The sequence below is a fragment of the Stegodyphus dumicola genome, chromosome 5 (genome assembly GCF_044657685.1).
Source record: "Stegodyphus dumicola isolate Sdum_Otavi_A_Nest chromosome 5, ASM4465768v1".
Lineage (NCBI taxonomy): Eukaryota > Metazoa > Arthropoda > Arachnida > Araneae > Eresidae > Stegodyphus > Stegodyphus dumicola.
Window position 1 is genome coordinate 131,010,166 of NC_140772.1, and position 23,888 is coordinate 131,034,053.

At 33.7% G+C, this 23,888-nt stretch overlaps 1 protein-coding gene across 8 annotated transcripts in view; it reads right to left on the reverse strand.

Moving 5' to 3' along the window:
* LOC118201287 (uncharacterized) overlaps nucleotides 1-23,888 on the reverse strand; it is a 144,607-nt gene that overhangs the window by 111,854 nt on the left and 8,865 nt on the right. For 7 of the 8 annotated variants that reach the window (XR_015041233.1, XR_015041232.1, XM_085817064.1 and 4 more), the window contains exon 2: nucleotides 7,055-7,138. The exons of the other annotated variant lie outside the window; for it this stretch is intronic. Coding sequence is in view for 5 of the 7 variants with exons in the window: in XM_085817064.1 (XP_085673190.1) it covers nucleotides 7,055-7,138 (84 nt within the window). In the remaining 2 variants the exon portion in view is untranslated. The remainder of the gene's footprint in view (nucleotides 1-7,054; nucleotides 7,139-23,888) is intronic. 8 annotated transcript variants of the gene reach the window in all.

The window sequence follows — 23,888 nt, forward strand, 5'->3', positions numbered from 1 at the left end:
GAAAGAAACATCAGCGACGAAATTGAAAATAATAGGCCGCAAGAATTGCCGCCGTCAACATGTCGAGCACCCGCACAGTCTCGGACACTCCGTACTCAGATTCTCGGAGATAAAAACTTAACTGTAAACCGCGGTCGACCCCCGAAGAACCGCCGCGTTTTTCCTCCGCTCGAATTTCTTATTTTCCATCCTAACGGTCTTCAACGGCGGGAATTTCATGTCTGTTTCTGAAAGAGGTCGACTAGGTGATCACGTAAGATGGAGACAGGATCTTGGAAGAGCTCCTGAATTTTCAAAGGTGTTTTCCAGAAAATCTTCATTTATTTAAGAAAATTTTCGCGAATATCCTCTGCATTGTCTCGTTCTCAAGGTCGGGAGTTCTCCTGTACCTGGGGGTCTTGTCTTCCTTGCAATCTTTTGCAGCACTAAGACGGAGCGTTCAGATAAGTAGAACTTCTTTTCTCTAAGCTAAATCAAATATCTGTCACTAAAGTACCTTTAAATTCATTTATTTATTATGTTCATTATTATTATTATGCTCATTTTATTATGTTCTGGCATTAAAAAATTAGTAATTGCTTTAAATCATGTGGTTCTTTTTTGGTTACCATCTCGTAGGGACGCTATCCTTATCAGTAGCCCTTATCAGTAGTGTTAGCACTACCCATTGGGGCCCCTTTGAGGAATTTTTCGAGAGGGAAAAACACGATCTCGGGCCTCAATGAATGTATAGAGTTGTAGTTTTTGCTCCTTTAGTCTATATTTCCTATCTATTTAAATTAAAAGTATATATTAATACAGTGTTCCTCAAATTGATAAAATAGTACACATATAATAAATTATGACCATTAACTTAATAAATAAATAAAATGCTTATTTAAAAAAATAATTAATATTAAAATTTAAAAAAGTTCCTTTTTACTCTCCTCTGAAATATTAAAAGTTCCTTTTTACTCTCCTCTGAAATACAAAATTGCACCCCTTTCTACACTCACGTTTGTGAAAATTGCAACACCAAGAAGGAATCGTCATAATTGAATGCAATTTAATACACAGTTGAGTGGTAGTGGTACAAATAAATGATTAAATGTTCAAAGCAAACAAACAAGAACAAGAGATCAGAATCAGTATTTTGTGTGGCCACCACGCGCCGCAATAAGTGCTGCTACACGACGTGGCATGGAGTCAAACAAAGTTTGAATGTCTGACTGAGGAAGAGCATTCCATATCGTTTGTACGCGTACCCAAAGTTCGTCTGCAGACGCAACAGGACGAGGATCACGAGCAAGACGCCGACCAATGACATCCCACACATGTTCAATTGGCGACATATCCGGGGAACACGCAGGCCAAGGAAGAAGCTGTACCTGCTGCGCTGCAAAGAAGGATTTAACAATCCGAGCAGTATGAGGGCGGGCATTGTCCTGTTGAAATACAGCGCCTGGCAAGCTTTGAAGGAAGGGAACAGCTTCGGGCTGTAGAACTTCACGGATATACCGGTTGCTGTTCAGATTGCCCACAATTCGTAGCAATTGAGATCGTCTATGATATGCTATGGCGCCCCAGACCATAACTCCGGGTGTTCGTCCACTGTGGCGTTCGATAATGCACTCCGGAAGGTGGCGTTCACCGGCATAGCGTCTGACACGAATGCGACCATCATGGTACCACAAATTAAAGCGGGATTCGTCAGAAAACACGACATGCTGCCAATCAGCACGCCAGTCTCTATGCTGATTGGCCCATTGTAGCCGCAGGCGGCGATGGTCGTGCGTTAGGGGGATCCTGTATAAAGGAGTCCGTGCGCGCAGTCCACACTGCAGCAGACGTCTACGAATTGATGAAGCACACAATGAAACACCTGTAGCTATTGACCACAGTGCTGCCAATTGTCTAGAGGAAGCTGTGCGGTCCGTCCGCGCCATGCGGACCAGGTGTCTATCATCGCGAGCTGACGTCACATTTCGGGGTTCACTCCCGGATTTCCGAGTTGTCCGACACTCGTCCGTCCACTGCTTCCAAACGCGCATCACTGTGCTGCTGTTACGCTGCACACGAGAGGCTACTGCACGATACGACAGTCCAGCTTCACGAAGGCCGATGATTCTCCCTCGTTCAAACTCTGTAAGTTGTTCAAATCTCGCTCTCTTTCGTCGACGAGGCATAAGTACAGATTGAGTTAACGTTTACCACTAGCAGATAACCACCGATAACCATACACGCCTCGCTACAGCCGTCTATTTATTCGGATCCATCAGCCGTTCAGAGGGCGCTGCTCAGCATAAGCATGCGCTACGGATTTGCAATTCTAATCATTTGCATATCATGCGCTACTTTGCATTTCCTGAAAATTTCAGCTCACTCGCGTAAGTCCTTCATGGTGTTGCAATTTTCACAAACGTGAGTGTATATACCTTTCCTTCGCACCTATGCTTGATTTTTTGCCCATCGGTGCAGAAAGACTTAGCGGGTGCAACAAAAGACATCTGTCTACTTTGTCTGTCTGTCTGTCTGTTTCCTCCGCTCTATCTCAGCACCTCACTGACCGCGGCCGGCCCCGTAGGGGCCGCCGTCAACGTAGCAAACCTGCTAAGGCTCCAAAAAAAATCTGCTAAAAGTCTTCTCTAAAAATCTCTTTTTTTCAAGTCCAAAAGATCCGTCTCCTTTTTTTCGTGCAACCGCTTAAGAAACCTCGGTTTTACAAACCTCGGCTCAACCGCTTAAGAAAGCTCGGTTACAAGAAACGCCTCAAAATCACTATTGGCTCAAACAACACTAAAATTAAAAATTTAGCCAATCTTAAGGAAACTTGGACTCCCTTTCGCCAACTAGAAGAAAGGTAATAAATAGCCACTGAAATTCTCAGAAAATCAGAACTTTCTACAAGAAGACAGACCCTTTCTTTCCCACGCAAACGAAGAATGTTTCCAACCTATAACTCTGTCAAAAAATCGCCGCCCCTTAGAACTATTCGCCTCTGAACGAGAAAAACACGTGTTTTCAACCCCCGCGAAAAAGGGGAAAATGCAGCTGGACAGTGACCTCTAACCTCCAAAGAAGCCTACTCGTGAGAAACGGAAATACAACCGCGCCCTTTTAACTCTAACACACATTCTGCTAAACTTAAAGGAGCTTTGCCGTTAAGTTTAACAATATTAAATATTATACATTAATTTTAAAATAAGCACAATACAAATTCATTAAACACAATAAAATAATATAATAACTAAGAATACATTATGCACAGTAAAATAACACGCAATAATTATACACAACAAAAAATACATAAGAATTTTCCATAACAGTTGCCTAGAGCTCACAGCTGCTGCCGCATCCTCGGCGTTCCAAGCTAACATACAGTTATGGTCCAGTTTATCTTTGGGAAATTGATTACGCAAAGGAGGTAGAGAATGAGCGCAAGACAATAACCCTGGGGCACTTCTGCAGTGGTGTTTTTGAGCGCTGTATAAGCATTTCCTTGACTGCCGCTAAAAATTAGATTGGTAAGGAAGAAACTGAGGAAAAGAACACTTTCCTCATTTTCTTGATCAGTTTTAAATTAACCCCTTATGCCAGATGCTGTCGAATGCTTTCGCCAAGGATTTCTGTGCATTTTTTGTGGTGCAAAGCTGCCGCAATAAATGCAACTAGTTTGATTAGCTACTTTGAAGTAGACAGTTGTTTTCTGAATGATTACAAATCGGAAGGAAGTAGCTAAAGATATAGATTCACCCTTTTTAATACAATGTGTTCGTAAATATTGTTAAAATTGGAAAGCAATCTTACAGGGCGAAAACTCTCTACTTTAGTTCTGTCCTTTTCAGGCTTACTGAGAACCAGGATCCAAGCTTGGCTTTTCTAAGAATTAAAATAACTTAAGAATGAGGAAGGCATTGATAATTCCAGTGACTTTGGCGATAATGTTGAAAAGCAAATTGCATAATATGTTGTTAATAATTCCGTCAAGGTGCAAGGCCTTTTTAATATCAACATACGTATTATATTTTGAAATTCACAGGAGTAGTGAAGACACTTATAGGGCTTGCCGAGTAGCTAAGCTTTAGTTCTAAGCTATTTGATAAATATGAGGTCACAAAAGTAATATAATATGAGAACTGAAAGTTAACTTTATTCCAAACTAGTTGTATTCGAATTTTAAAAGAGTGCAAATATGTAACTAATGTGTATTTTCACAATAGGAAGGTTGTTTGCAATGACAGTATGAGCCAAAGCATGTAAGTTAATATGAGGGTGGTCTTAACAATTTAATGGAGAAGTCGGACATAATGATGAGGCGAGCGGGCTGACTGCATAGGCGTTTTCCACACATAGGGAAAAACATAAACACGTGGATACGAGTTGGTTTTTCCTAAAATGGTCATCCAAGAAGGCTTGGTTTAGTTTTCTGTATTTGGACATAGCAAAGGAGGGATGCCTTCCAGGCCTAAGGGAAGGTATGCCTTCTAAGGCTCTTTGCCTAAGGGGAGGCAAAAGAAAGAAAAAACTGGTTCGTATCCACAATATCTATGAGGAAAATCACGAAAATTCCCATGCAGCTACTTCCATGGGCCGGGATTTGTACTCCGGACAAAACTGTCAGTGTTCAGTCATTTTACCGCTTGCCAGAGACTACAACTCCTCCACAAAGGTATACTTCCTCTTGGACAGATAGTACTTAAGTGCTTTTCAATAATCGAATAAATCAAACCAAACCAAGGACATACGTATTAACTAGAGACTCAAACTTGAAGCAGGAAATCAAGGTACCAACCCTCTGAATGTTGCGACTTAAAAAAACTTTAAATGATTTTAAGTGAAATTCTCAATAGCATAATATAATAGCAATAAAAATTTCCAATGATTTTTTCGTAATTAAATTATGGAAATAATACTACGAATAATTATTAAGGATAATTAAGAATCTTATAAATGATATAAATATTAATATAAATTTGTGAATAATAACAGCTTTTTGTTCATTTTACAGGAAAACAGCACATTTCAAGGGAAAATGATACGGATCTCTGTGTTAATGTTTGTTAAATAATATTAGATTTATGTATCAAATATTATGAAGTCTATTCTGTTATAATCTATCTATATGACATATAAAAATAAAACATTGCTCAAAATTATACTTTTAAATTTAAAGCTGAATTAATTGAATTGGTACAGAATGTGTTTAAATTTATTTCTATATGGTAGGAAACGCATGACATCATTAAATCACTTTGCTAGATTACATTTGGTTCATACAAAAGTTTAAGAATAATGGAGAAATGCGTTTCCTTTTTTTATTAAAGGACTTTCAAAGGTACTACATTTTGCACGAAATTTAACATGTGTAATAATACAGTTAATACATACAACTATAAATATTGCATTTTGCATTAGCAAAAAAGTTCTTCTCATTTAGATACTTTTAACTGCATACTGACTAGAGGATTTAGAAATAAAATATACATTTTAATTTTCATCATTTCATTAGGAAATAAGCTTGATACCAATTGTTTAATAATGTGCTGCTGATATGCACTGCTTAAAAACAAATAAATAAAACATTTTAAAATAAAAATTCAGTAATTATATGCTTTCTTACCAACAATTTTTTTTTTAGGGGGGGAGGCTGCTCCTGGAAATAAATGCTTATTCAAATTCGGAAAAACTCGAGATCGGCAACAATAAAGCCGATGAAAGATGTACATTGAGCCAAACGAGCGAGAAACAGCTAAACATGGCAAACACGCACCTATGCATTCGCTTCTCCTTTACTATTTCCTAATGGCTCACCAGCAGCCGAGTGGTAAAGTCGCTGAACACTGGTAGTTCGGTCAGAGGTTCGAATCCCGCGAACGGGCTGGCTGCATGGGCGTTTTCGTGGTTTTCCCCATGTGAAACGTGTATACGAGCCAGTTTCCCTTAAAAAGTCCTCCACGAAGGCATTCCTCCCTTTAGGCAGATAGTCCTCGAGGCTTTGCCATAATCAGACACACACACACATACTATTTCCTAATACGTAGCTGATTCCAATCAACAGAATGGACTGGCTGCATGGGCGTTTTCGTGGTTTTCCCCATGTGCAACGTGTATACGAGCCAGTTTTCGTTAGAATGTCTTCCACGAAGGTATCCCTCACCGTATGCAGACAGCCCTCTGGCTTTGCCGTAATTACGTAAACCAAACAAACCCAACCTACTTCTGTTAGGTTGTCGCAGGCCGCGAGGCACGAATTCCTAGGCCGGACTCCTATCACAGATTAATAAATAAACGATGCCTAAACATACAAATAGCATTCTGAGGGTGTAAATAGCATTTCAGAAAAAAAAAAGTAGTTCCAGTGCGGCGAGGAGTAGGGCGAATCACGCTACTTCCTGACAGGGAAAAGAAATTTCATTAGTGGGAGAAGCGAAACCACTTTATATGGAAATGAATCTAGCATGTTCTGTTGAACAAAGTACGAATGAAATGTGAAAGTATTAGAAACCTGAAAGCATTAGGAAGAGAGAGATTCAATGCCGGCTAATTTTCCGTGTCAGCCTATGTGTCCTTGTCGGCTAAATGTCTTTGTCAGCTAAATGTCCTCGGCTAACTGTCCTTGTTGGCTAAATGTCTTGTCGGCTAAGTGTCCGTATCGGCTAAATATCCTGTCGGCTAACTAGTGTCGGTTAAGTGTCTGCGACCGTATTCCAACCACAGACGCAATCAATAGTATTAGAACGCGTATAAACTTTGCCAACCATTTGGCGACACTTTGGTCCAGCCCCTGTATAACTGTAATGGGTATTTTAATTGAAAACTGTAACTGACCTTCCAAGTAGCTGTAACTGTATCCGGCTCTCTTATGTCTTCTAATAATTTAGAGAAGTATTAGAAATTTCTCGGTGGCTGGAGAAAAAATATATAAGACAGAAGAGAGCATTAGTTTCTCAGTTGTTAGTTCAGAGTTGAATTCCTTGTATTGATATATCCGTGACGCTTTCGCCTTTTAGATGCACTTTGTATTTAACGTCACGTGTCAAGTTAACTAGAATGCATTTACTTATCACTGACTTACCAGATGCAAGATTTCCCATAGTTCCCGATGGAACGAATAGAGCTGCTTCTTTGCCCAGAAGGTCAGCTACACGACGTTCTAGCTCTGAAAAAAATACAAATTTTTATTGTAGTCTATACAATTTTATAAGCATTTCACAGCAATATTGTCAGAATTTTTTCACATGGAGTAACAGGAGAATAATTGAAAAGTCGCAAAATGTAGGGCATGCCGACAGAAATCTCATAATTTTGGGCGATGCCATAGTTATATATGCTCACATGACCACTGACTTCATCACAAATTCACATGCTGCTTACGTAAATTACGCTTTACAATTCGATTCTTAGTCGTTTTAATAACGTATCTTATTTTGGCGAATATTTTAAAAATATATTGCTAATTATCTATTATTGAAACATTCATTCTTCTTTTAATTAATTCTGAGTTAATTTAGGTTTTTATTTTAAAATTAATTTGTTGATATCCGTTGATAAGTGCTTCCTGATGTTTGGATTGTTAGCGATTTTGTGCTAATTTTTTTGTGTTCAATTTAGGTTCAATCCAAATGAAATTCGCAGATCCTTTATTTTCTGACTTGCTTTAAAATTTTATATTTTTTAGTAATTTTCATAATGTTTTTGAAAAATATTTTGTACTATCTATAAAATGTTTACGTCCTCTTAAAGTAGATGTATTTCTAAGCATGCCTGCAAAAAAAAAAAAAAAAAAAAAAAAAAAAAAAAAATTAGAGCTTTCAATTTGAAATTTCCAAAGATATACGTGACTTTATATATTGGCGCCTTTTGGAATATGGCATATTTGTTATAAGCGACAATAACGCCAAGTGTGGTTTACGCACTTTATTAAAATTATTTGAAAGAGTGAACGATGAACTTTTTTCCCGCTTATGCGCAGCGAAAAAAGGGAAAGGAAAATAGTTACTATAAATTAAGAATTTAGCCAAGTGAATTATTCTTGGCGCAAACTGAAAAAAATGCGCCAGGATACGTTTTTGAATTTCTTGACAAGTTTCTCACCAAATTTTACAAAATTAAATACTTGGACATAATTTGAGTAGTAAAATCGAAATATGAAAAAAAAAAAGGGTATGACATTTCAGAAAAAGCTCGGTTTTGTGTCAAAATACCTGTGTTAGAATAATGCTATATGTAAATCTCCTAAGTAGCGCTTTCCTGACATGAAATACGCAAGTTAAATTCCGTCAATGTGCTCTGTAAAACGACGGTTATAGAAATACCATTTTTTTCTTTATGCAGAGTGTACATATTTTACAATACATTACTATTAATATTTTCACATTACATACATACGTCATGTATATATATATTATATAAATATATATAACAGATTTGTAACGAAATTATCCTAATAATATTATTTCTGCGCAATATGCTGCTGAAAAATTTATCAGTTATATACAAAAATTTAGAACCAAATTTACAAAACAGAAAAGGAATGAAATTCAATCTCACTGAAATCCAAAATTCCCAATAAATATGTAAAAAATTATCAACTAATTAACACCAAAATAGAAGAATTTCCGGAAACTACAGATATTTGAAATGCAAAAATGTGTCTTTCTTTTAAAAAAATTTCTTTAAAAATTTATATTTCTTTTACTTTATTTGGGCATTAAATTTATTTCATATGGATTTGTTTTTGTATATTTTTAATTCATTTTCAGAATTCCTCAAGTGGCGTACAGAATTTTTAGGTGAGCTGTTATAATTTTTTTTTTTTTTTTTTTTTTTTTTTTTTTTTGTTGTTGTATTTCACATATCTGTAGTTTTCGGGAGTTCTTTTGGTTTGATGACAATCCGTTGATAATTTTTACATATTTATTGGGAATTTTGGTTTCTACTGGTACTGAAGTTTATTTCTTTCGTATCTTTGTTGAATTAGGTTTAAAATTTCTTAGTTTTTGGTCCATATATATAGATATATATAAAATCTGCCTGACCTAAGCGGAGCATTTTAGCATGGAATAGAAAAAAATTACTAACTTATATGCTAAATAAATAAATAAAAGTTGCCCTTTTAACTTAATATTGAAATTTTGTACATAGTTTTAATAAGGAAAAAAGCGTTAAGAATTCTATAGATACAAGAAGTTACTTTAATTATAAACAAATATTCGTGTTTGAAATTCTAAAGCTTTAGCTTTGCTTTGCCTCGACAGTATATATCAGGTCTAAAAATATTTCATTTTAAAGTTAATCTATCATTTGAAATAAAATATATTATAGAACAAACACAGTGAATACTCTTTAAGACTCACGAATACAGATACTTTTTATTTTCGGTAGATGTAACCGTTTTATACAGCTAATGTAAATGTATGTTCTTATATATAAATGCAGATCATTTTCAGAAGTAGTTGCCTTGAAAGAATCTACCGTAGTCATATTCCACTGTAGTGTCAAGATATCTTATTTAGTGTTGTTGCAAAATAAATTTTTCTCATTGAATTATTCCACTTTGTTTGATACTTATATAATTAACACATAAAATTTTCCTTCATTTTAAAATTAATTGATTAATACTTGAACGAAAATAAACATATTTTAAAGCATATTATTATAACATGCATGATTATCTTACTATGTTTATTAGAAGAAAAATCATATAAAAATAGACATTTTTGTTTTATAGTTATTTAAAAGAAAATTTAATTTGATAATTTCATCATCGTGTTCATTTTCTTGATCTGTTATCCTCATTTTGTCCTTTTCATAAATATCTGAACTATATCTAAATAATTTCGTTTTTCAATTGAAGATCGTTTATTTACTTCTGGGACACAACTACAAAAGAGCGTTTTAACCACTGTATTACATATTAATAACATATTAACTTTTGCTTGGTTTAAAAACACATCATGTACACTAGTACAATGTCGCACGAAGGCGGAAATATGAAGATATGAGTTCATGAGATAATAAAGTACACTAAAAGTAATACACTAAGTTAAAATAATAGCACAAAATTTGTAAACAAAGTCCTTTTCGGCTCTGCCAGTGTATTAAACAAAGCTCATTCTTTGCAAGATGAGTAAAATTAAAAAAAGTTTTGTTTAAATAAAAGTAGAAGTAAATGTATACAGAGTAACTAAGATACGAGAAGCTAGCTACAAGTTTCGATGGATATATATATATAGGAGATGAGGATGAAGGATGAAAAACTGAAACTTATGCTTCTGAAACTATTGAATTGCATTTTTCGTGATAGAAGGTGACTAAAATTCAAATTTGAGGCTTTAAAACTTACGACAGCTATGCCAACTTCCAGCTTATCCATAATGGATTTTGCTGTTTTGAACTTTATGAAGAATTCTTTTACTTTTTTGAATTTGTATCGTAATCTTATCCGAAGAAGGATGAGTCATTTTCTTTTGGTGGATCTTGATGAGTTTTTTTTAAACCATACAGATGAATGTTCAGGAAGTTTTCGTTCATTTGTTTTGAAGTGAAGGAAAATCTTTATTTGAAAAAATGAAATTTTGCTGATTTGCTGATTTTGCGGATTCTTTTTTATTTCTAGCTGCTTCTATTACTTTTCGTATATTTTTTGAGTGTTTAACACACCATTTATATGATGATACGTGGGAATCACTGCATAAGGCGCACGAAGCTGGTTTAATTTCTTCTTTCTTTATGTACATAAGTAAGTTTTATGATGTTTCGCACTCTAAAGACATCTAGGGCTGAAGTGGCAAAGATCCGTACCTTTGGCACTTATAGCACTGCACAGGCTCTGGCTTCGACTTGTGCGTTTCAATAAATACATCTAAACCTTTGATGGTTCCTTTGCCTTCAACGGAGCGTTTTAGATCAACTTGAAAAACTAAAATATTAACAGTGTTTCCATTTCTGACTGAGGTGAGTTGTCTAACTTCAAGTATAGGAATTTCTTTATGAGTTCTTGTTGGATTAACCCCAGGTTAGTCTTCTTTAGCAACCTTCATCGGTTTTTCAGAATTCAGTTTAAAACTCTAGAACTCCACTCCACGCATTTGTAGCAGTTTGGTGAAAAATCTGAATGATCAATTTCGTAAACTCTAATGGTAATTTTTTACCTTTCATGTTGGCTTTATATTTTTGATGTCTTTATTTTCCATTTTCTCTTTTAATGATTTCTAACCTGCACTAAAGTCATCGAGTACAATTGGGGGAACATGACCTTTAGTTTTGGGAGGGATAAAATCCATTGCATTTTCGTCATCTATATGGTCTTTCTGATAAGTTCACAAAATCTATTTGATTGTTTAGGTTCGCTCTGTTCAGTGTTAGAAAGAGGTCATTTGATAGAGTTACGACGGGAAATAAACCCTTTGGTCCGGCTAATTCAGTGTGGACTGTAACTCTTAATTAAACTAAATTACAATATCTCATTATCTTTATTTTACTCATTTGTGGAAGACACCCAGGCAACCACACTAACTCTGCTTTGCCACTAAAGCAATTCCTAAAAGGAATTTTTTTTTTTTTTTTTTTTTTGTAAACAGTAACGATAGCAGCGCCATCTCGCTTCAGAGGGATTTGACACCTTTTGCTATCCAAGCAGGCGGTCTCAAATGTCATTGCAATGGATATTGAAGTAACAGGTTTGAAGAGAATTGCTGTTTTGGCCACCAGAGCTCTCTGCCTGTCTGTGAGATTATTTCGCAATGCGCAGATTGTATGCGCAGCTCGCATTTTGTTCTTGCATTCTTAAAACCGCTAATTAACTCTGTGGTTTTACTTTGTGCTGTGTGTTGTGTTCGAAAGTTCAAACTACCGAATAAAGGTTAAATTTACAGTCCACTCGCAGTGATGTATTCTTAGGTTTATTAATTTAAAGTTAAGATACCGCTTCGCTACATTATTTTAGTCCGTCGAGCCAGAGCTTCGAAAAAACCCCGCGCTTGTGAATAAGAATTCTACGTGTCCGTATTGGTGTTGATAATGCAATTTCGGTTTAGAATTCTCAAGAGTTAGGAATGGATACGGTTGATCTTTACATTATGGTAACTTGGCGATTTTTTGGCGAAAATTTGGCAACCAACTCTCCTACAGCAACCCTCTATTTTTTTTTCCCCGCCGCCATTTTGTCTTCACGAAATAAAGACATGTTTCTTTTCTTTTTATCTACTGAACACTTCTTCCAACAATCTACTAGCCGAATTACACTTATGCTAGAAATTTTATCAAACAAAACTGCTTAATCATGACAAATATTCACTGCAAAATTGGGAAAAAGTGCACAATACCATACTCCTTACGCGTTTTTCAAAATAACACATACACATAAACCATGTACACGCCGACTTATTTTTACTTAAAAAAACATCCCAGAATTGCACAAAAATGGCATTGCGCACACTCTTCACTATATCCATGTACACTGCTTTTTTCTCATAAACTAGAAAAATTTCACGAAAATACATGACAATTTTCTCAATCTTTAAACCCGGTAAAAAGAACATATATGAAATTACCTGATCGCGAAAAAGTATTTACCCTTTACAAATATGAACATTTCTACATATAAAATAAATAAAATATCCAAAACGTTTACCTCTAAATCATCTATTACATTATACATGTCACCAACGAATTCATACCGCAAGCATTACAAATACTTAGTATCAAATATTTAAATTATTTCCATGCACGTTTACTTCAACTTAAACGTATACCAAATTCCTACAAACATAAAATTCACAAAATAACTATCATTTAATTAAAATATCACTAAACCATGTACACGTCGACTTATTTTTACTTAAAAAAACATCCCAGAATTGCACAAAAATGGCATTGCGCACACTCCTCACTATATCAATGTACACTGCTTTTTTCTCATAAATTAGAAAAATTTCACGAAAATACATGACAATTTTCTCAATCTTTAAACCCGGTAAAAAGAACATATATGAAATTACCTGATCGCGAAAAAGTATTTACCCTTTCCAAATATGAACATTTCCACATATAAAATAAATAAAATATCCACAAACTTTTACCTCTAAATCATCTATTATATTATAAACGTCACCAACGAATTCATACCGCAACCATTACAAATACTTAGTGTCAGATATTTAAATTATTTCTATGCACGTTTACTTCAACTAAAACATATACGAAATTCCTACAAACATAAAATTCACAAAATAACTATCATTTCATTAAAATATAATTAAATTCAAAAACACTACTTAAAATATAAATGAGCACATACATTAAATTAATAAAAATTACCTTACAATCCTAATTACTTTAAACTAAATCATTGCTAATAACAATTTTCCCAATAATACCAAATTCCTTTCCACCTTACATTTAGAACAATGCATAAAAATAATATCCTTAAATAATTAAAAATACTAACTTACCTAATCTTCTTCAGAATCTTGATTACGTGGCGGATACACTTTTCTAATTCATTCAATAAAATTATTGAAAGATTTTTTCTGCGAATTTTTCCTCCATACTTCCTCCGCTAAATAAAAAGCAAACTTCTCTTTATCACAATACCTAAATACCCATTTCGAATTCACTTTAGTTAGGGCCATGGGATCCAAAAATTAACCAACACTGTTTCACACAACACAGAATAAAGCTAAATACAAAATTTCCAGATTTTTTCCCGATTTCCCCCCTTTTCCGATTAAAGAACCGTAATTCGTCCATTAATATCACATGACATATCCCATTATCTCTCATTTCCCTCACGCAAAATAATGCGTAATCGGAACTGAGTACTGCTCACATTATTACCAAAGTCCCAGGTAGTAACCTTTATCGCCTCCAAAATGTCGCCAAACTACCAGTTACCATATTGTAAAGATCGACCATGGATACAGTGTTCGAGGTGAGTGAAATAGTTAACGCATTTTAGTTGCATTTGAGATTTCTTTATTGCTACTATTTTTGTGTTTAAAGTATTAGTAAAATCGAGAATTTAGAATATTTTCAAAATGTCAGATATAGAAAAAAAACGAAAGAAAATTTTGAAAACACAGGTAACGAAATTCATCGAGAGAATAGATTATGATAACTTAGATAATGCTGAAGCTGAATTAATCTTAGAAAATGTAAAATCTTTAAGGAAGATTTTAAATCTCTATTTAGAGAAATTTATACAAATTGTGATGATGAAAAAATAGACACTTTCGTTGAGGAAGAACAGTCGATTTTAGAGAAAATTGAGGAGGTTCACTTAAAAATTATTCGTAAGTTAAAGATTTACAAGGTCGTAAATGCAAATGGCGACAAACCTGTCGTACCTGAATCAATCTCTGAAAGTTTAAAGTTACCGAAATTATCTTTACCCCCATTTAGCGGAAATTTAACTGAATGGATAACATTTAAAGATTTATTTAACGCTAGTGTTCGCAACAATCCAAATCTATCTGGAGCTCAAAAATTACAATATTTAAAGAGTTCTTTGAAAAATGATGCTTATCGCATTATTCAGTCAATTCCCATATCTGATCAAAATTTCAGTATTGCTTGGAATTTACTAGAAGAGAAATTTTCTAATAAGAGAGAACAGATATTTGCTTTTATTAAAAGAATTCTTAACGTTTCACAAATACAAAAGGAATCTGCATCATCGATATTAAGTTTAGTAGATAACGTAAACGAAATAACTCGCTCATTGGAAATATTAGATCAAACGATAGATAATTTTAATGATACTTTGTTGTTGTATATTATTTTGCAAAAACTTGACGTTTTAACAAAATCGTGGTGGGAGCGTCAATTAAAAAAAGACGAAATACCAAAGTTGAATGACTTTATAGAATTTTTGAAGAATTACGCTAGAACATTACAGAACAGTAAACCTTTAATTAGTAAAACGCATAAATCAGAATTTTCTTTCGTTTTTTTTATAATAGGGTTACTTCTCTGATTACTAATTCTACCTACTTATTTTGTAAAGAAGATCATTTTTTATACAGGTGTTCTAATTTTTTAAATTTACCAGTGCAAAAACGAATAGAGTTTGTTAAGACTAATAAACTTTGTTTTGATTGCTTGTCTAATGTCCATAAAGTTAAAATGTGTAAGAGTGAAAACACCTGCAAGCATTGTTTTAAGCATCATCATAGCATTTTGCATTTAGAAAATAATTTCAAACCAAAAAGTGCATCTAGTTTCTCTTCACCGGAAGCACAAGTGTTTGTTCCGAAATCGCAAATTAAACCAGAAAACAGCTTGAGTGAGGTTTCTCCAACTGTTTGAGAAACAACTATGAAAATAAACATTTTGTAGCTCATGCTAATGGTAAACGTAGTCATGTACTTTTGTGTACTGCTTTAATTAAGGTTCAAAACTCAAAAAATGAATTCATAAATTGTAGATGTTTACTAGATTCAGGTAGTGAAAAATCATTCATTCGTCGGAAAACAGCTATCAATTTAGGATTGAGCATAAAGGATTCGAAGATGTTAGTGTCGTGCTTAGGTACTTTCAATACAACTACTACTGGAGAAGTTGAGTTGTTGTTTACACCTCATTTTAATACTAATTACAGAATTTCAACGTCCGCTTACATAATAGACAAAATTACAGGAAACATTCCAAGTGCAACATTACCTTTGAATTTATATGAAAATTTCGAAGATTTAACTTTAGCAGATCCTACATTTCATGAATCGGGAGAAATTGATATTTTACTTGGAGTTAATGTATTCCTTACTTTAATCAATGGCGAGGTAATTAAAAGGGGCAAAAATCTTCCATTTGCATGTTGTTCTAAGTTAGGATGGGTAATTGCTGGAACTACACATTTTGAATTCCTAAACCGTAAGCAGGTTTCAGTCAATACGCTAAACGTAAACACGGAGGAATTAGTTAAATCATTTTGGGATTTGGAACAAATTCCCGCATCGAAACCTTTAACTAAAGAGGAAAGATTGTGTGAAAATCATTTCGTGGAAAATCACGTGCGTGGTGAAAATGGTCGTTACTCAGTAAAACTGCCATTCAAGCCTAAAAGAAATGAGTTAGGTAATTCCAGACCATCAGCCTTTCGCAACTTTCTTAGTCTACAACAAAGACTAATAAAAACTCCTGAAGTATATCAACAATATAAAGACTTCATGTCCGAATATTTATCACTTGGACACATGGAAGAATTATCCGATGATAATTTAGATAAAGTAAATTTTCATTATTATATACCTCATCATCACGTGCTAAAAGAATCCAGTCTTACCACAAAACTACGCGTCGTTTTCAATGCTAGTGCCAAAACTACATCATAGATATCGCTTAATGACACGCTAATGAATGGTTCCAAGGTACAAGACGACTTATTTACTATTCTTTTGAGGTTTAGATGCTATCTAGCCATTACTGGCGATTTATTGAAAATGTATCGACAAGTTCAAATTCATGGTGAAGATCGCGATTTCCAAAAAATATTTTGGAGAGATGATCCATCGAAGCCGATTAAAACTTACAGGTTGTGCACAGTTACGTACGGCACTACTTCCGCTTCATACCTGGCTACTCGCGTACTCAAACAACTAACAATTGACGAAGGAGCTAAATTCCCAACGGCAGCTGAAATAATATTACACAATTGTTATATTGATGATGTCCTATTTGGTTCAGACACAGTAGAAGACGCAGTAGAGTTAATTTCACAACTGAGTGAACTTTTACAAAAAGGTGGCTTTCAATTGCATAAATGGTGTACAAATGATCGCTCGATTTTGGAAACTGCTTTGAGTGCTCGGAACTCAAATTCTTCATGTACAGTAGTTGATACTAAATAAATAAAATTATTGGGTTTGGAGTGGTATCCAACGCAAGACGAGTTTACTTGTCACTTTGGAAATCTCGAAAACAGAGAGTGTTCTACTAAAAATTTAATTTTATCTTCTATTTCGAAAATCTTTTATCCACTTGGTTGGTTAGCACCTTTTATAGTTGCAGCAAAAATCTTGCTTCAAGATATATGGATAATACAAATCTCGAGGGATGATCCCTTGCCAGATGAAATCAATCAAAGATGGAAAATCTATTGTGAAGATATCGCAAATCTTGAATGCATTCATATTCCTAGGAGAGTATTATTGCCCAAATCTACAAATGTAGAACTTCATTGTTTCTGTGACGCATCAGAGAAAGCTTACGCCGCAGTGATTTATTTAAAGTCTTCAAATCATTCTTCAGTTTCGGTGCAGCTACTAACATCAAAAACTCGCGTAGCTCCCCTGAAAGAAATCTCTATTCCTCGTTTAGAACTCTGCTCTGCAGTTCTATTAGTGCATTTGGTTCAAGCTGAGCAGAATTCATTGCAAATTCATGTTGACGATATTTACGCATGGAGTGATTCAATGATAGTTTTGTCCTGGATACAATCAGAACCAACACGCTGGCAAACCTTCGTAGCCAACCGCGTTTCAGAAATTCAATCAGTCTTACCTTCATCGCATTGGAATCACATAAAAGGAAAGGAGAATCCAGCTGATTGCGCATCAAGAGGTCTTTTGCCTTCAGAGCTTTCTACTCATGACTTGTGGTGGACAGGTCTTCATTGGCTTAATTCAAATAATATTCCGTTCTCTATCAACTTACCAGTTTCAGAAGAGTCTTTAAGGGAACAACGGAAAAATATTTCTTGTTCAATTGGAACAGTCGCTTCGCAAATTCCAGTCCTTAATGAAGTTTCATCATTATTGAAACTTAAAAGAATCATCGCATGGTGTTTTCGGTTTGCGAATAATTCAGCTAAATCTACCGCAACAAGGATTAAGGGTTACCTTAAAACTGAAGAATTGCAATACGCTAGAAATGCAACTGTTAGAGTAGTTCAAATGGATGAGTTTTTTAACGAATATAATCTTCTGAAAAAGAATCAACCGTTAAACTCAAATAGTAAGATCCTTTCTTTGAACCCCTTTATCGATAAGAATGGACTTATACGCGTTGGAGACAGATTAAGACAATCCAACATCGCGCAGGACAGAAAATACCCTATTTTGTTGCCCAAGAAACATCACGTAACACAGATTATAGTGAATCATTTTCATATATCCCATCTTCATGCTGGCCCCCTGCTATTGCTATCAGTAATTAGAAGAGAATATTGGATAATCCACGCTAGGTCAGTTGTAAGACAACAGATTTGGAAATGTGTGAAATGTAATCGTGTACGAGATAAAACATCTACCCAGATAATGTCTGATTTACCATCGTCTAGAGTCGTTCCGTCAAAGGTTTTCTCCAAAGTTGGAATTGACTATGCCGGGCCATTTCAAGTGAAGCCCAGGCAAAGTCGAGGAGTAAAACCAATGAAATGCTACATTTGTGTATTCGTGTGTTTTACTACAAGAGCTATACATATTGAATTAGTAGGTAATCTTACATCAGAATCATTTATTGCCGCTTTGAAGCGCTTTGTATCTCGAAGAGGAAAACGAATAGAAGTGCATAGCGATTGTGGCACAAATTTTATTGCTGCAGATAAGGAATTGAAAAGAGTAATAAACTCCTTGAATGAAAATGAATTGGTTAATAAATATTGCTCTACTGAAGGTATTAAGTGGATATTTAATCCTCCCGCAGCGCCACATTTTGGAGGATTATGGGAAGCTGCAGTCAAATCTACAAAGTTACATCTCAAGCGAACCATAGGTGAACAACTTCTAACGCAAGAAGAATTTATGACATTGCTAGCTCAAATTGAAGCTTGTTTAAATTCGCGACCTTTGTGTCCACTGTCTGAAGATCCATCAGAATTTTCTGCACTTACGCCAGGCCACTTTTTAGTTGGTAACCCGCTAACTGCCTTACCAGAAGAAAGTTTACACGATCAAAAAATTCCTATATTGCAACGCTGGAAGATTGTTGAGAAAATGTTTCAAAGCTTTTGGAAAAGATGGTCCAATGAATACATTTCTAATTTGCAACGACGTTCAAAATGGTTGAAAGTGCAACCTAATTTAAAGGTTAATGATTTAGTTATCATAAAGGAAGACAATTTACCCCCGCTACGATGGAAATTAGGAAGAGTGCTGGAAGTTTTTCCTAACTCAGATAATATTGTGCGTATCGTGAAGATCAAAATTGCTACCGGAGTTTTCAAAAGGCCAATTCACAAACTTAGTATTTTGCCTATCATTGATTAAATTTTTTTTTTTCTAAAGCATTATAACTTTGTACTTTGCTTTAACTATAATTTCCTGAATTGTATCAAGGCTTCTGTGCATCTGTTTTGAGAACAACTTAGTTTCATTGCATAATTTCATATTATGTTTTCTTGTGTATATTTTAATGATATATTTTTGCATAATTTAATATTGTTATGATAATTTCATTTTGTAAAAGTTATCTATTTTGAAACGATGTTTCAACGCCGGGCGGAATGTTCCGGGCACCAGAGCTCTCTGCCTGTCTGTGAGATAATTTCGCAATGCGCAGATTGTATGCGCAGCTCGCATTTTGTTCTTGCATTCTTAAAACCGCTAATTAACTCTGTGGTTTTACTTTGTGCTGTGTGTTGTGTTCGAAAGTTCAAACTACCGAATAAAGGTTAAATTTACAGTCCACTCGCAGTGATGTATTCTTAGGTTTATTAATTTAAAGTTAAGATACCGCTTCGCTACAATTGCTGTTCGAAGAATGAAAGAATTTTGCGTAAACAAATGGAAAATACAGTGGTTTTCTTCACCTAAAAACAAAGGATTTATGGAACTAATGAAAATCACGAAAAAAATTAAATTTATGAACAATATTAATATTAATCAGGTTTTAACTGGACATGGTAGGTTTCCGTTCCATTTCAACCGATTTAATCTGCAGAAAAATAAACTATGTAATAGTTGTCAGGTTGATGGTGATGGTAGGCATTTTGTGGTTGATTGTAGTTTAACAGCCCCTATTAGACAGATTTTTAACATTACTGATTTCAATGTAAGTGTCATTAATTTTTAAAGTTTTTAAATCATATACTATTGCTCTAATGAAGTTTATCAACTAAAATAGGGCGCTTGTAAGAATCTTCTATTAAAACTGAATTCTGTATTTATAATGGGTTTTAGATATCTGTGGTGTTCTATGTTGTGAATTAATGTTTATGGTTTGTTTTTTGTTTGTTGGTTGATTGGTTTGTAATTTTGTGTTAGATGTGCTTACTTATTTTTAATTTAGTATTTTTGTTTGTTGTTTGGGGGTGGCTGGGTTACTGGCTGCACTCGTTTGTGGAGATACTGGGCCCTCTTCTTTCGAGCTATGGGGACACTCATGTCCAGGTGGGCTGAAGGAAGCCTCCAATTCTTACCCTTTGCTATCCGTAATAGTGCGTTTTTTTGCTTGATTTATTTTGCTTTAAGGTTAAAAGATCATTATCTTCTTTGTTTTTAGCATGATTGCTTTCTTTAGAGATTTTAGGGGTTTAATGAGTTTGATTTGATTCGTAAAAAAAAATCAGCGAAAATATATGCGCAAAAGCGCCAAATCTAGCGTACGCGCTGATTCAGATTGCGTAATGCGTAAGTTTATATAGTTCTATATTTCTTAAGACGCCATTGAAATACTAGTTTAACTTTTAAATCCTTTTTTGATATCCTTGAATTTAACAATTTGGGAATTGCCCATGAAGAAAAGTCTCCAATAGAATTTTCGGTAAATAAACTATGTAATAGTTAATATTGTGGATGATGTAACCAATCACCCACTGCTTGACGCGTGTTTACACATACTCGGTATCCATGTACACATCAACCTATTTTCACTTTAAAAAAAAAAATCCCAGAATTGCACACAAATGGCACTGCGCACACACTTGACTTTATCTATGTACACAACGACCTATTTTCACTTAAAAAGTAAAAGAAAATTGACAAAAATTCAATTGTTACCCTTGTAAAAAACGGCAAACAAATAAGTCGGCGATTTTGCATTTTAGAAAATTATGTTTGAACAACCAACGAGATGAAATTATACTTTAGACATAACTCGGTAGCGAAATAGCGATGCAGGCATCCGTTCAGTTATGTTTAGCAATCTTTATATAAATTATAAAAATGATCTGAAATACTTATTTATTCTTATGCTTCCATTCAGTCATGTTTAGCCTTTTTTATATAAATTATACTAATAAAAAGTACTATATGAAATTAACACATCAATCTTCAATATTTACCATTATACTTCCTTTCTTGCGTTAGGGTTGCCGCAGTTATTTTTGGCAGCACTGGCATCAACAATAGTTTGGCGATTTTTTACGGCTCTCAGAACCGAATAGTACCTTATTTATGACTTCAAAATAATAAAAATGAATTTAATTTTGCATTTTTATTTGAAATAAAAATTTTATTGTTTATGATATTTTATGGAATTTTATGTTGTGAATGATGTAATGAATGACGTCACATTATTTTAAAAGTAATTGGTTTTAATATCTATAAATTTAATCTAATGTTTTAAACATTACTTATAGCTGTTAAATATTAAAGCACAATTTAATTTTGCAATTTTTTAAATATAAATTTATTATGAATGATTATTTAAATAATTTTAATTCTATGCGTGATGTAATCAGCTCCCTGATTGGTTACTGAATATTTGTGCATTTCCGCGCCATTTTAAAATTTTATTATTCATCTCTTCGAATTCCTCAGATTTCAAAGCGAATGGATAAATGTTGTTATTGGTAATTACCAAGAATTATTGGTATCGGCATAAAAAAAATTGCCGTTTGAGACCTTATTTTGGCCAACCTGGATTTTCTAATCAAAGACTTATTTATTGTTACAAGGGTCAGAAGAAATTTATTAAAAATTTTTTGAGGAAACCTCGCTAATTGTTTCTTCAATGAAGTGCGAGAGATGGGGATAACAGATGAAAATCTTTTCTTTTTTCTGGTACTTATCAATATACTTAAGGTAAACTGCTTAAAAAAATGTAAGTACATATTTTTCTTTTACTTTATTATTGTATACTTCAATTTTTATTTAAAAATTAATACCTTTTTTCAAAAATTCCTGAGATATTTATTGCCACATATGTTTTAATGTTAAATAATTATATCATATAAAACTTATTTTAAAGGATTTGAATTTAAGTAATTGAAACATTTAATTCTTTTGGTGTTACTTTGGTAGACGGTTGCACGGATTTTGGCGATTTGTTGGCGATTTTTCTTTTGGCGAGTAATACAACTTATGGTATTGATGGATAAGTTATTTATGGTAACCGATACTTTGTTGTCATTTTATTTAAAAAATAATGTGTTTTATTCTGCATAAATTCCGTGTTTTAAATATTATTTATGGCTTCTAAATATTAAAAATCAATTTAATTTTGCGTTTTTATTTGAAATAAAAATTTTATTGTTTATCATATTTTATGAAATTTTATATTGTGGATGATGTAACCAATGACGTCACCTTACTTTAAAAGTAATTGGTTTTTATATGTATAAATTTAATCTAATGTTTTAAACATTATTTATGGCTGTTAAATATTAAAATACAATTTAATTTTGCATTTTTTAAAAAAATGATTTTTTTATGTATGAATTTTTAAATAATTTTAATTCTAGGCGTGATGTAATAAGCTCTCTGATTGGTTATAGAATATTTGTGCATTAACGAGCTATAATCAGCTCCCTGATTGGTTACTGAAAATTTGTGCATTTCCGCCCCGTTTTAAAATTTAATTCATATCTTCGAATTCCTTGAAAGATGTCTTCAAAGATGTTATTTAAATTATGATTCCGATTTTTTTTGTGGTACTTATCAATAAGCAATAGGTTAAATGACTAAAAAAATGTAAGTAATATTTTTCCTTTATTTTATAATTGTATACTTCAATTTTTTGTTGAAAAAATTAAAACACTATTTTCAAAAATTGCTGAGATAATTATTGTCCATATGTTTTAATGTTAATTATATTCTATATAACGTATTTTAAAGTATTTGAATTTAATATTATTCTAATTCTTTTAAATGTTGGTATGATGGTTTTTATTTCGATATTCAATTTCAGTAATATTTTAATCTAATTAAACGTTGGCACAATGTTTTTATAGCGGTGTTTTTATTCTCTTTGCTATAGGAAAGTAATAGTAACCTTACTTTACTATTTTATACTCATAGTAAATGTATTTATTTACCCTTGCTGCCATCTTAAAAAGCGACATTTTCAACAAAAAAATTAATCCATTACTTTTAACGATATTTTTTTTTTTTTTAAGTTTTGAATATTTTACTATACGTAAAAACAGCATTTTTCAAGATGGCTGACGACTGTAAAATCCAAGCCAACAATTGCGCCAATGTAAATCGCCAAAAATCCGTGCAACCGTCTACCAAAGTAGTACCATTTTTTACATTCGTGCTTCACGAACTTAACGAAATTATAATTGAGATCTTGGCGCAAATCTAAAATCGTCAAATGGTGCCCGCAGAAAAACATCGCGGACGAAAACGTCGCGGAGAAAACAACGCAAAGCGAAAACGTTGTAGTACAAAACATCGTGGGAGAAAAAAAAATGCAAAGAGAAAACACCGCAGTTCTAAAACATCTTGGTACAAAATATCGTGGTCGAAAATTAAGCGGTTCAAAAACGTCGCAGTTTGAAATCATCGTCTTCGAAAATATCGTGGTAAGAAATAAAGTACTTACAAATCATCACAGCGATGCGATGCATGATTTTTTTTTTTTTTTTTTTTTACCACGATATTTTCGACGACCATGTTATTAAACTGCGAAGTTTTTGAACCGCTTTATTTTCGACCACGATATTTTCTAACACTATGTTTTAGAACTGCGATGTTTTCTCTGCTTTCTTTTCTCCTACGATGTTTTATACCACGACGTTTCCG